This window comes from Passer domesticus, chromosome 7 (genome assembly GCF_036417665.1).
Source record: "Passer domesticus isolate bPasDom1 chromosome 7, bPasDom1.hap1, whole genome shotgun sequence".
Lineage (NCBI taxonomy): Eukaryota > Metazoa > Chordata > Aves > Passeriformes > Passeridae > Passer > Passer domesticus.
The window spans coordinates 17,842,559-17,856,828 of NC_087480.1; the positions used below are offsets into that span (position 1 = coordinate 17,842,559).

Sequence of the window (14,270 nt, forward strand, 5' to 3'; positions counted from 1 at the left end):
AGATGACTCTGAGTGACATCACCAAACTGACTAAACCACCTGTGGAGTTGCAGTTTGCCCTAAAATGTGCAAGAGATGGACTTAATCCTGTAGCATCCATACCATAGATTTAGCCAAGAGCACCCTGGGAGTATCTGTTCCTACCCTTCCCTACCCTGGGGTATAAGGATCACTCAGTTTTCACAGAGTGCTGCAGGTTCTCATTTCAACCAAAGCTTCTTCCATGTGCTCACGGGCCTGGGGATGTCTGACAGGATAACTCCATCTATTAATCTCCTCTGTGCTCAGAGAAAAGAAAAATCTCTGGCCCCAGAAGGTGAACAGCTTAAAGCTCTGAGGAAATATTTCTTCTTTACTGGGTGCTATTTCTGCTCAGTGAGGAAGAGGCTGGAATCAGCCCCAGGGGTTCTGTGTGGATCCCATCCTCAGGGTAAGCATCAGGAGGGACACACAGCAAGAACATGGGAGGCTCTCCTGATTTATGTCATTTTCCTGACATTTGGTATTACAACAGCCTCAGTCCTGCTCCTGGGAGCCACAGCTCACTCTCTGAAGGGCTCCCTGAGGAAATCTGGACCAGGAGTATTTAGAAGCCACGTTACTCTGCCTTGTGGCTGGTGCACGTGAGGAGTAAAGTCCTCACTGCCTGCAGAGAGGAACAGGCAGGTCTCACTCGGTGCCTGATGGAGGCAGGTGGAGTGAGCTGCCACAGCTGGGATTTCCTGGGATTCAGCTCTGATTCCTGAGCCCCTGGAGGAGTTTAGACAGAGCAGTTTCTCCTCTCAGAGTTTTAATGAGTCTCCTCAGGCTGTAGGAACAGCTGCCACTCATCACTGACTGTGCTGACAGAAGAACAATTACTTTATGGTCCTTGCAGGGCTTCTTCCACCCTCCACACAGAGCCAGCTCATCCCAGTGCAGCCAGCAGTGGACATGCTCTGTGCCACCACAAACTGGCCAGGGAGTGTGTGCTGGGAGCCTCTGGAAGGCTCTGACACAGCATTATCATCCACTGCTCATGGCCTCGGTGTGTCCAAAGCACTGAAAATGAACAGCATTTTCTACTCTTTCTAAACCTTTGCACTTTATAAACCCTCTCAAGTTAAGTCTGCTTATGGGAGGAAGGGAAAAGGACTTGACTGGGAATCAGCTGGATTCTCTTCTCAGCTTTCTAATGTCACCACCACCACCAAATCTCTGTATCTTAATCCTAAATCTTTCTCTTGCTAGTCCCTATTTTCTCCTGGGATTCTTATCACCCAAAGCCACCAAGCTTCGATACTTTAGGCTGAGATTTTCTGACCTCTCTATGTGCTGCTGCTGTAAAAACAAAAATCTTTTCCATCCCATCCAGCAAAAGTAAGGGATGGAGAAGTTACATCCCCTGGCTGAGACCCAAGAGCAAAGCTTCCATTTCTGTATTCCCAACGTTGTCCTTTTCCCCCAAATTCCTTTCTGAGCCTTGCTGTAGCAAGGTCCCTTCTGCAAGCGTAACTCAAGCTGGGTGTGATTAATAATTCACATTTGGTGCTAAAAGCAAATCAGAGTTAATTTTGTATATTTTGCTTCCCCTCGTTAGCGCGCGGGTTTCCGCGGAGCCGGCGCTGACTCACGCCTTACGTAAGGAGCTGAAACATCCTCCAGTTTACACAGAAGAATGTTCCTGCTCATTATGGGGATGAAAGGAGATTGCTGCATTTCAAATGACATGTATAATTTAGACACTTATTTCTAGGAGTGTTTGGAACAGGGAATGAAGAGAAACTAAAATGTTTGAAGTGACTTGAGTGCTTCATAGTTTTTAATGTGACTGGCAAAATACACAGCCCGATAACTTTTAGGGCTGCTAATGGAAGAATGGCTCTGAAACTCCAACACACTTCTTTTTTTTTGTTGTTTCCTAATACCAGTATTTATTTTAAGACGTGTAGAAACTGGCATTTGTCACTATGTAAAAAAAAAAAAAAAAAAATCTCTTTTTTCCTCTGCTGGTAGTTACCCGCTGTGCCACCAAAGTAGAAAGAGGAATGGGAATGGTATTCCAGAAAAACCAACCAGCTGGTGAGGAAAGTGGCAGCAGGTCTGCTGCGTTTGGATGGAGCTGGGAGATTTGCTCCCTTGGCATTCTGAATTTAAACTTTCACTACAAATGGAGAACATGGAATAATCTGTATTTCAACAGTGCAGAGTTTATTCAAAAGAGAATTCAGTAACATATTGGGAAGCATTTATTTAATGGTGTTCTTTTTAGAATATTATGGCAAGCCAAATCCAACACAACCTCTGGAATTTTGGGGCTGAACAAGCCCCAGATGCCCCCATGTTCTGCAGGTTATCTTCACAGACTTCTGCTCTGACAGGCTTTGGTGAGCAAGGGCTGTCCTTAGCAGGCAGAATCGTGATCCTCTCTTCTCTCTCAGCCCCATTTATTGAGATGTCTTAGAAGTAATCAGACACAATGTCTGTGTTCCAGAGGCTGCTCTTGGCAGAGGCTGGTTTGGTGCATTTCTCCAGCAAATAGCCCATTTTTTCAGAGGTCTGTGAATCTTTAAAGCAAACACAGTGGGCAGTTCCCTCTGAGCAGTGTGGCAGCCTCTGTCCTAACTTTGGAACCCCCTGCAGAAATTTGGATGAGATCTATGCCTTGCAAAAGTCTCTCAAAACTGTTGCATTATTTATTTTTATTCTGCTTCAAGGACAACACTTTTCAAAGTAAGAGATGACACAAAGGAGCCCTGGGCTGTATAAATATAGAATCTTTTTATTTTTTTGGTTAATAGATACAGTACAATTTTTGACTACATAAGAAAGCGTTGTTTTCAGTGCATACATTCTTCAGGCAGACAGGAACATGGCAGACAAACATTCCTTGGTGGTTTGAACATGGCACTTGGTTTATTTCTGTAAGTCCCAAGTTCCTGGCTTTTCCCAGTTTTCCTTAGTTTATTTCTGTAGGTCCCAAGTTTCTGTTTTTTCCCCAGTTTTCAGTGGCTGCTTTGACAACTCAAGGTCTAAGGAAAAGTGAATTCAATGCTCCCAGGAGAGCAGTGCTCAGTGCATCCCACATTGTTCTCCCTGTCACCCCTGTGGTCCCAACTGACCCAGGTCAGCAGGTTTTCCATTCTGTGTTCACAAAAATGGAAATAACAGTGTCAAGCAAACCACCCAGTGCTTGGGCTCAACACCTCCACAGTCCCCTGTACTGCTTGACTCCTGAGAGGGCCAAATCCCAAACTCCTCCTGAATTTTAAATGTGTAAGATGGTGCTGGTGCTCTGACTTTGGCAAAATTCTTTCTATTCTTTTGTGGTGTAGTAAAACCCAGGAAAATGGATCCCAGCATTTGGCCATTACATTTTCAGGGAGGAAAAAAAGAATTATTGCTGCCTTTTGTGTTTTTCATTCACTGCATGATAAGAAAAAACCTCTAGGCTGATCTGTGAGTATGATACTGATCCCGAGCAGTTCCCGTGTTCAGGGAAACCTGATAATGCTTATCTTGCTCTGTAGCTATTTGCTTTCAAACAGCTCCTGGTGTGTCCCCTTGGTGCTGGTGGGATTTAGGGATCCTGAGCCCAGCCCACATCCCCAGAGCTGGGATAGGCCAGATGGAATCTGCAGAGTGAGGCAGGACATGAAGGATAAGTGAGGGGAAAAATCAGGGACCAGCCTGGCCAGCTGCAGGCTGACATGGCAGCTGACATTCCTGCAGGGAGCAGGAGAGCAAATCCAGTGAGAGAACCCTGGATGCTCTGGGGCGTCCTGGCCTTTGCCAGGCAGGTGAGGGAGGGAGGTTTGTGTCACTGGGGTGTCAAGCAGAGCAGCTGAGGTCTGCAGGAGCCCTAAGTGTGTTCACCTGCAGCAGTCAGGGGTTTGTCTGACACCATTACTCAGACTTTGAGTTTTATCTGACTTCCTTGACAGCCCAAGCAGATACTTGGGATACATCTTGCTGGGGATCCCCTTCTTGTGGGGATAACCTGGGAGAACCTTACAGAAACCTCATTGTTTGAGGAAAGGACTCTGGGAAAGATCACATTCACACAGTCACCAGCCTTCATTTTGCTCCATACACCAATATTGAAAAATCAGTAGATTAAAAAGCTTCTCCTATTCAGGGAAGGACACAAAGAGACTTCCAGACAAACTAATACAAACTAGTTTTCCTTGGCTATATATAGAGAGTTTAATGTGAAAATCTTGCTTTAGATTGTCTAGTTCAGCTTCTGCAAGCACAGGATAAACATCAGTGAAACGATCCTACACCTGATCTTAGGGAAAGGCAGAGCAAAGCAATTCAAAGCGACTGGGAGAGCAAATAACAAGAAACAGATGAAAGGTAGAGCAAAGAGGAGACAGGAGATTGTTACAACACCAGCCTGAACAAGAACATGCAGGTGAAGGCACTTGGACACCTAAGTGGGAGGTGGTTGTTGGAGGAGAGACAACACAATTCCATGGAGAGCTCCGAGCTCCTTTGCCCTGATTCTCTGGGCCTCCAGGAGCACAAAGCCAGTAGGAGTGAGCACCATCAAAGGGAACAAAGGTACATGTTAATACAGATCCCACTGAGCTCAGGTTAGAGAAAGCAGCTGGCAGACAGGAGTTGAGTAAGAATCCCTGAGAAGTCTGAAAAAATAATAAACAACACATCATTTAAACAATTTACCCCTTCTGATCCTCTAGTCAATCCACCAGCTTCCAATTAAAACCCAGGCAGTGGAAATCCCTCACCCTTAACACGAGCTGTACATGGTGACACTTCCAGGAATGAGATAAACCTGCCAAATTCCTCCAGATTCCTGTTTCCTAACTGAAACTAAATAACATGGAGAAGAAGTGAGGGGCAGAGGCACTCCCAGCTAAGAGAGCTGCTGTGCCATGGCACGAGTGGGGCACTGTAAACGGGAGCCTGGCCTGCAAGCATTAGTGAAATGTTTAGTACAATACTTAACTCTGTTACATCTGGCTATTTCTTTCTCTTTGGACTAAAATGTTACAAATTTTACCATATAAATGAAATATTATATTTGTTGCTACAGGGTACACTATATACATCGTTGGAAGAAGAGAACAATAATTAAATTAAGGGAGGCGAGAGAAGGACAAACAAAATATTAGTAAATAAAATAGAATATGTTCAATAATACTTTTCAGGCAATACTTTTGCTTGTTACATTTACTATAGGGAGGAAAAAATCTTCCATGAAATAAGACTGGAAACAGCTGCCCAAAGATCAGTCAGTCCCTTCCGTCGCTGGAGGTGCTCAGGATGTTCTCGATTCTGCCACTGCAGAGCAGCCCTCAGTTTGGGGCTGTCAGTGCAACCAGGGCTGTAACCACCTCGAGCACTGGAGCCTGTGCCTGTTCCACATCTCAGGTGGCACAGAAGGCTGATGTTTGTCACTGAGAGCCAGAAGGGCCCTGGCTCCCCACATCCGCTGGGCCCCGCTGCCCGGATGTGCTCCTGTCCCCTGCCCCTGGAGAACCCTGCAGCTCATCCTTCAGAGAAGGGGAGAGGGGAGGCCACGTGCTCAGCTCCCCCAGCAGAGCTCCCCAGGCTTCCTCAGATCCCAGAGCACACGTGCAGGTTTTGTTCCTACATTTCAAAGTTCCTCAGTGAAGGTTTTTCAACGCCGTTTTCTCACCCTCCAGCTCAAGGTGCAGTAACAAACATCTCCAGGCCATCAACAGCAGAGCCACACACAGTCTGCACCTTCTTTTCCTTTGCCTCATCAGTCATTTATTTCCACAAGAACTGATTGATTGATCAATCAGTTGATAGATCAGAGCTATAGATAGCTAATAGTGTCTGATGAAAAACCAATCCAATGAGCTTCCAGAGGCTCATCAGAATTCTTTCCCAGTAGTTTCTTCTCTTCTATGACCAGCTCTAGATAATACATAGGTACTAAAATACAAAGCAGTGCAAAATGACCATAAAGCAACTACAGCCCACACCTATCTAGCAGGTGCATTATGAGCAGGGGGCTCTGGGGGACTGCAGGTGATTGATAAGGGACTCTGAAGTCAAGGAGAAGAAGCAGTGCATTTCCCCAGAGCCCATCCTTCAGATGCTTGAGAGTTCACAGTTAACATGGGATGGGTTTGGAGATTTGTTTTCCCCTTTGATAATACCTGAGGCTTGTTTGTGATTCCTTCAGCATAGCCCACTGCAAGCACTCATCCAGAAAACTTCCTTCGCTGCTGCGAGGGCGTGCAGCTGTCTTTGCCAAGGTAACAGCATCATTTTGCAAGGCTTGGATTTCATCACCCTCTAGTCTGAATCATGAAAAAACATTATTTTTCCACTGAAGAAGTCAAATCAAGGGAGAAAAGGAAGGGGTTGTGCAGAGCTGGGAGGAAACTGCACAGGGAGCCATTTACAGATCAGTTTGTAACTCAGGAGGTTACAGCCCTCCCTGTCAGTGAACATCTTGCTCATCCTGTTTTTTTCTCCTTGCAACCTGGAGACCTTTCCCTTCCTAAATTTTAAAGCCAACTCTGATTGTTACAGAGGACATGAAAGGCTAGGGATTATTTGCTGTTTTTTAAGGCTGCTGTGATGATGCACAGGGCACACAGGGCACCTGGGCACACGTGTAACAGTCTCTGCCACCCACAGCTCTGGGGCAGGGGCAAACCCACTGTCAATGGGAGAATTTGTGATCCTTTCAGTCCTGCTGCAACAAAAGCTTTGAATTACCCTGAATCCAGAAAGGGCTTTGCATTTGATACCAGTATTTACCTTGGCAAGACAGAGGGAATGGTGTGTCACATGGGCTTGCAGCTTAACAGGGAGAGTATCCCCAGGGTCAAACCTTTGGGCACCCCCACAGAATCCAGAGGAAATGCTTTTTTTTTTGTTTTGTGTGTTGTTTTAGTAAATAGCCTGTGTGCAGAAAGGAAACATAAAAACGCTGCTGCCCTGCTGGTGCCTCAAGGGTGTGTGTGAGTTTTTGTGTAACTCTCATGCTGGTAATGAGAGTTTTCTGCTCATTCACACAAAGGTGTGTGAGAGCTGGGAAGTTCTGTTTGAGTTGAGAAGGTTCTTACTTAAGACAGTGATTTTGCCTTGCAAGAATTACAGAGCATCTCCAGCAAGGTTCCCTATTGCATGCCTGCAGAGTAAACTGTTGTTTGAACAAGGGGAAAGCCCAGGGCCTCAGATTTAACCACACTGGTGCCCTGCTGGCCCAAAGAGCAGGCATACCAGCACTGCCAGCTGCTCTGGCCATGCCATCTTTAGGAGTGTATCCTCTGGGCAGGGGAAATTATTAAATCCAAATTGCAACCAGAATAGCATGGATTGCAGAATATTTCAGAAATATTTACAGGAGGTGAAATCCCAAGTTAGGGAGGGTGTTTCAGCTTTTCTCCAAGCCCAAATCATTCACGTGTGGCTGCTGTTTTCAACAGATGCCTTCCAGCACTGGCCTAACCAATCCCTGCAGGATGTGTCAGGGCCAGCAGCTTGAATCTTGTGTCCCAGCCAGCTTGGCATGACCCTCATGGGGTGAAGTGGGGATGCAGGAACCAGATGTGGATCTGGCAGTGCCAGTGAACAGCCCCAGCCAGGGGCAGGAGTGGCAGCAGTTCAGGGCTACAGCTCCTACTACAACTCTGACAATGTCATTAATTCACTGCAGATCTTGCAATAGGCCTTTAAAGAGAAGACAGAAGATGCTCTTAAATTGTTTCTAATCCCATCTGAGATGTGCCAGAAGAAACATGTGAAGCATTATCCCAGCAGAATTCCTCCTGTTTCAGCCAGGCTCCCTGGGGGCACAGCAGAGCCCTGAGGGGCACTGCTTACACTGGGGGGGCTGAGTAGTGGATGACAGAGTTGTAATCTGGGGGAGGGCTGTGGCACTCCAGGCTGGGATCCATGGGGAGCAGGACAGAGTCTTCCAGGGGGAAGTCCATGGTGTCCTCTTCCACCTGCACTGCTGGCTGGTACTTGACAGTCTCGTGGTCAGCCAGGATGGATTCCTTGCTCCTGCTGACAGCTCTCCTCCTGTTGGGAACAAACACGGGGATGTATCCACCCTGTCTCCATAACCAATAGTCAAAATGATTTCTTGAACAAGTAAATATATAAAAATATCGATTTACCTCTATGACACACTGTAAGACAGTTTTGCTGACTGGATGAGGGAACTGAGGTATTTAAAATAACTCTGTGTTTTAAAAGTAGATTTAGGAGTAATTCCAGCTCTGCTGCCCTGTCCTTTCAGCTCACCACATTTCAGTGCACTACAGATCTCTTACTTGTAAAGGCACCTGTCCTGTACACACAGTAATATCCTCCCTCATTGTTCTGACACAGGTCAGTAAAAATTTGACTTTTTTGAAAGCAGAACTGAAGGCTATGACTTTTCTTGAAGCATAATAAGGGATGAAATACTGAATAATCTCTGGCAGACTCTAATTTAAACTGATACTGAAAGCAGAGTGTGTGTTGAACACGCTCAGGCAGTGCAGGGCAAAATCCCTTTTATGTTCCCCAGCCCTTTAACGTTCCTGACCCAGGGGCTGCTGAAGGGCAGTGCTTTGCAGCATTCCAGCTGCTTTTGTTTCCTGTCTTCCCCTGTTCCAGGTGATGGAGGGTGGGGCAGAGCAACTTCCATCACAGGGAGCAGCCTCAGAGTTAAAAGCAGGAGAACCCTGAGATTGTGTCACAAGGTGACCTCGAGGAGCAGCAAGGGCTGTGGAGAACTCAGAAGGTTCTTTCTGTCACAGGCTGCCTTAAAAAGAATGTTCTGGCAACCTTGGTTTGCACTTCTGTGGTGCAAAACCAGGACACTGAGAAACTGCTTGGAAGGGTTGTGGATAATTGAGGGGTGCTCTGAAGGATTCCAGTGAGAGTGGCTTTTGAGCTGCTGCACTTTGCTCAGGACCCTGTAACTCTTGGGAAGGAACCTCAGCCACAGCCTCATCACAGCACTGCTCAAGCCTCAGCTCAGAATGACTTGAGTGTGCCTGGGAGAATTAAAAATCAGGCAGTGCACAAGCACTTTGTGTGTGTGCTTCATATGTGTTTAAAGTCGTATCAAGTTACATTTTAATGACTGTAAACCAAATTTGAATAGTCAATAGTTCATCAAATAATTGTAGAATTCATGACACTCATTTTGGCACTTCTGCAGTGCTTCCAGTCCCCAGCAGCTGCTCATTTTCTCACTGGGGTGCTTTAGGAAGAAAGCAGAGCCAGCTCCTGCTCCAGGGAACAAACAAAGCCACGAGCCAGACACAGCAACTGGAGAGAGGGAGGGCAGCAAGACCACAAATGGGAAAACAGCAGATGCAGGACAGGAACTGTGTGTGTGATGTTTTTTGGATGGCACAGCAGAGAGAGCAGGTTGAATGGCCACACACAGCTCCTTTCAGCTGGACAGGGTCAATCTGCCCTGCTGGGTTCTGCTGCTGGGACTTTACAAGTTGTGTTCTCTTGCCTCTGAATCTGGAACCTGTCAAATTTTCAGATTTCCCACAAGCTGCACGTATTGTCACTGGCTGACAATACAGTGTCACTATATTAAAAAAAAATAACCAACCAACCAAACAAACAAAAAAGAAAACCAAACCAAAATTAAATTTTTTGTTGGTTCTGGAAAGATCCCAGGTGTTCAGAGCACTGGCTGCAGTAGAACACTGGTTCCTGCTCTGTGCACAGGCACAGGAGCAGCCTGCAGGCTCCGTCTGTGAATTACCCACAGAATGTTCTGTACATCACTCATGAAGCTCTTGTGCAGCCAGATTCAGACACAACACACAGCTGGGCTCTGATCAGCTGCAGTGGGACATGGCTGGTTAATTTTGGGTCTGATTTTAGTGAGCTGGGCTGGCTTTCCATGGCAGATTTGCATCTCCAGCTTTGGGAAGTGAGCCTGAGCTGCAAGAGCCAGCCCACCACATCTTGCATGCCCAGAATGAGCCTGGCTTCTAGGATTGCTGCAGAGTTTACAGAACAAAGCTGCTGTTTCTGTGCTCTCAGACCTGCACACGGCATTGAAAGCAAACCTGTGGAGTGGCAGAGCAGAAATTCTAAAATAAATAGTAACCCTGAGAACTTCAACAACAAAATGTTGCATCTCCTGCTTTCACAACTAAGCTTTTCCTCATTGTCCAGAGAGAAACATGACTGGAAACTCCTTATGTATCCTACAGATTTGGCAGCTGTCCATTCTCTACACACAGTTTGTCTGCAGATAAACCTCCCTGATGTGAGCCATGTAACCACAACTTTGCCTTGCTGTTTATTTATGGAATTCTCCTTTTGTTGCTCAGTTCCATCGACTCGTGTCAGAAAATTCCAGAGATGCTCTGGCTTCCAATTTGCCAGCTATTAAAGTTGGCACTGGAGACAGGGAGAAGCATGAGAGCATCAGTTTCATTTGGAAGCTTGAGAGTATCACCATACTGTAAGTGCCTTAAAGGTAATAATTTAAAACTACCCTTCATAAGTCTTACTGCAATACATCTTTCACAGTTCTATTTCTCTAAAGTGTCTAGTCTTAGTTACAAAACCATTCTTTAAAACTTAATTCTAATTCTTTTTCTCTCTCAACATCTGTCCTATTCCATAACATTTCTAAATCAACATTTCTACCTCAAAGTTTACATACAAATAAATACTATATAAACCTCTGTCAATCTTTAAAAATTCTTTACAAATTCATTTCCCACAAGTGTCACTTTAATTTGGCCCCCAACCTGCATATCTCTGAGTTATTAGGGTTAAAAGGGAAATTTTCAGCCCCCTGTAGACTCCCAGCAAGTTTTCCTGTTGGGTTCCTGCCCCTGTGGGTCAGGAGTTTGGATATCTGGGAATAAGTAACTCTGCCTGGTGCTGAGATCAGGCTGGGCTTTGGAGGGCTCCTGAATGCTGCCACCTCCTCCCTGCTCCAGAGCCAGGAGCTGATGAGCTGGGTCAGAAGGAAGTTGTGTCATTTGCTATCTAATGACAGACCAAAATGCAATTAACTTCCAATACTACTCCTTTCATCTCAATGCATTTCCTAATTAAAGCTCTCTGTGGGGCTCTGCATTTTCCCCTTTCATGCTGCTGTCAGACAGTGCCTGCTGTGCATGTACAGATGCTGCTGCTCCTGGGGATGAGGCTGCTCATCCCTTTCCATCTGCCCTTGGCATCTCAGGACCTGCCCCAGCCCTCAGAGCCCAGCCCTGCCCGGGTGTGCTCAGTGCCAGGGGCTCCAGGGTCCCCAAAATCCCCCTCAGGCCCAGCCCTGCCTGGCTGTGCTCAGTGCCAGGGGCTCCAGGGTCCCAAAATCCCTCTCAGAGCCCAGCCCTGCCTGGCTGAGCTCAGTGCCAAGAGCTCCAGGGTCCCCAAAGGTCCCTCCCTGGCCTGGCCTGGGTAAAGTAGGGACCTCCTCCCTGACCCCCAGCAAACACCCTCTGCCTGGAGGGGCTGGATTTGGGTAATCACACAAGGTGCAGCTCCAGAAGTCACTGATGGTTATGTAATGAGCTGATTGCATGAAAAGCTGCCCAGTCCTTGGCTCAGGGCCTCTCCTGGGCTGGCACTGCCCTGCCCACCAGGTGTTTCCTCACTGCTCTGCTCTGCCTGACCCCGCAGGGCTGTGGGAGCCCACCAGAGATAAAGGAGAAATCAGTTTGGATAGATCTGCTCAGGGCTGGATCTATCCCAGCCCAGGCTCCCCTGTCAGTGTCCCCACCGTGGCCCAGCACTGAGGATCAGTGGGAACACCACAACATTCAGCTGCAGTTCAGCTGCCCACTGACCCAAACTTGTCACAAATTGCAGTGACCACCCTGAGAAATTACTTTCCATGCACAGGGTGTCCTGTCTGGGGACACAGCCTGAATATCAAATAATCTTCCACAAACTTTTTAGTTTTCTGAAGGCACCAAAGTTGTTTGGAAGATAGCACAGAGGATAATCCTGCAGTAACCTGCAGGCCTGAGTGACCTGCTGAGGCTTTTTCTTCCTTCTGAACAAAACCAGAGATTTTGGAGGTAGAAAAATACTGAAACCATCAAAGAGCTGGCAAACCATTAGTGGAGCTATTTATTTTATGTGAGAGGGAGGCAGTTTCTGTTAATCTACATTTTGGGCTCAATGACTTGAAGGGGACTGTGGAGAAAGAAGGATGGCTGCAGGAAAATCACCCTGGGCAGGGAGGCATTCCTGCCCCAAGTGCAGCAGCTCTAGTGCTCTGCAGTAAAAAACCCAAGTATTTTGCTCTCAGTAGGAAAAACTAATGGACTTTTCTGTCCAAGTAGGAAACCTGGCCATGTTCAGAGGCTGTGTTTAGAGAAAGATAAGAAATTGGGCTGACTGCTGCCAAGCAGAGCAGTTTGTCTCATGACTACCTCTCCTAATAACGTGTAGGAGCTTCAGGGCTTTGTAGGAGCTTTCAAAGGTGTTTAATAAGGCTCAGAGTGGTTAGTTTTTATTTTAATTTTTTTCTGCAATTAATTAAATAAAAGGGTTATTTTTTCCTTCTGGTAGCTATGACTGATTCACAGTTTGTTTTAATACATTTTCAACTGAGTGCTGTGCAGGAGGAATTTCATCCTCCTGATGAAAATGCATCTTCCTGATGCACCAGTGCCTCAGCATTCTGCTGGCAGGAGAACTCGAGGGGCTGGGCTCAGGAATTCATTTTTGGAAGCATTTCAAGCACCAAGTGCAGGTAATAAAGTTTTCCCAGGCCAAAGCCACCCTCGTGTCCCCTCACATGTGTGGCCAGGCTGCTCAGCTGTCCCTGTCCAAAAGCAGTGGGATGGAAAACACTGCAGGCAAGTCCAGAGCCTCTCACAAATCCCCTCCTAGTCCTTGCTACTGTAAGCACAGTGCATAATCCTTGGAAAAAAGAGGTTTACATCACTCCTGAGTAGTTATTCATTCCAAGTTCTAGTTTAGAGACCTCAGGTCAGGTAACAGTGCAAGGTGCTGCATGGCACAACAATAAATGTATTTATTATTTCTGAGCTCCATTCTGCCCTGGAGCAAACATGTTTCCATGCCTTGTTTCTCTGAGAAGGTGAGAAAGGATTCCAGCCCAATCCTGGCTGTATTTTTGTTGTGTTCTGTGTGTTTGGACAGGAATGGCTGCTGTTGCTGAGCAAAATCCCTCATTTCAGTGTTGCTGCCTTGCCTTAGGCCCAGCTTGTTTTGGCAAAGGCAGAGCCCAGTGCTGGGATGTGGGTGCAGCATCCAGAGCCCAGAGAGGATCAGCTGAGCCTCAGCTGATCTCGTGGGCCTGGGCCAGAACCAGAGCAGGGATTCTGAGCAACAGAGGGTGATTGGGTTTTGGGGGAGAAGGGGAAGAACTGGGAGAGGACAATTGAGCAGATACCAAAGCTTTTGTCATCTTCAACAATAACTTGATTATAGAGTCTCTGGGAGGGTTTTAGAGCAGTGCTTGGCAGTAGCCTGATAATATTATGAGATGGAAGCTGACACCAGAGTCAGCCCATCATTAAATCCCTCTGTGCTTCCTGTGCTTCCCTGAATGCTGATTCCAGTGTTGTTATCCCAGCCAATCTTTCCATCTCTCACTGCAGCTACTGCTGTGACTTTCTACTTCAGCAGCATAAAATACTCAGAACTTTCCTGCTCTATTTTAGCAGTAGGAAAAGCTCAGACTTGGTTAGTCCAGCCTAACAGTGAGCCCAGGCCCAGAGTATCAGATTCATCCTCACTAAACTCTTGACACTGACACTCCATGGTGTGTGCTGTTGGCAAATTTTAAACTCAGCAGAGGAATGAGTGCAGGATAAATAAACAGTGAGATTTTGGCAAAAATAATAAATGCAGCCACCCTGGTTTAGAAAACATGCTAAGCCTTTGAACAGTTTTGTTTTAGAAAAGAAAGACTTTGAAAAGGATCCAGGGTAAATGTTTTTGATAGAGAGAGAGATACACCATTAACAAGGGTGACTTTATCTCCCCTGTTAAACCCACACTCCCTTCTGACCTCTCTAGATTATTCCACAGGCTTTGAGCCTTGTTTGTCCACTTGTCAGTGCAGGAGCACCCAGGGGTGTCCCATCCTCAAACCAGAGGGCTTTGGGGTGCTCTGCACTGTTGGAGCTGCTCTGTGTGTCAAGGAGGGTCTGCGAGATTAAAAAAAAAAAAACAAACCAAAAACAAAAAAAACCACCAAAAAACTAAAAAAAACCAAAGGCAGCTGACAAAAAAGCTTTCTCATCTGGAGCTCAAACTCTCAGGGAAGGAGGTGGCCAGGGAGAGCCACAGCTCTGTGGGTGCTGTGGCAGCAG

General features: G+C 46.5%; 1 protein-coding gene and 1 long non-coding RNA gene across 9 annotated transcripts in view; one reads left to right on the forward strand and one right to left on the reverse strand.

The window, feature by feature from the left end:
• The window catches only part of LOC135304623 (uncharacterized), a 201,543-nt gene that overhangs the window by 80,170 nt on the left and 107,103 nt on the right, over positions 1-14,270 (forward strand). The window lies entirely within an intron of this gene.
• LOC135304620 (vascular endothelial growth factor receptor kdr-like) overlaps positions 2,742-14,270 on the reverse strand; it is a 126,282-nt gene continuing 114,753 nt past the window's right edge. For both annotated transcript variants that reach the window (XM_064427231.1, XM_064427230.1), the window contains exon 30: positions 2,742-8,016. In XM_064427231.1, the coding sequence (XP_064283301.1) occupies positions 7,812-8,016 (205 nt within the window). In that variant the 3' untranslated portion in view covers positions 2,742-7,811. The remainder of the gene's footprint in view (positions 8,017-14,270) is intronic.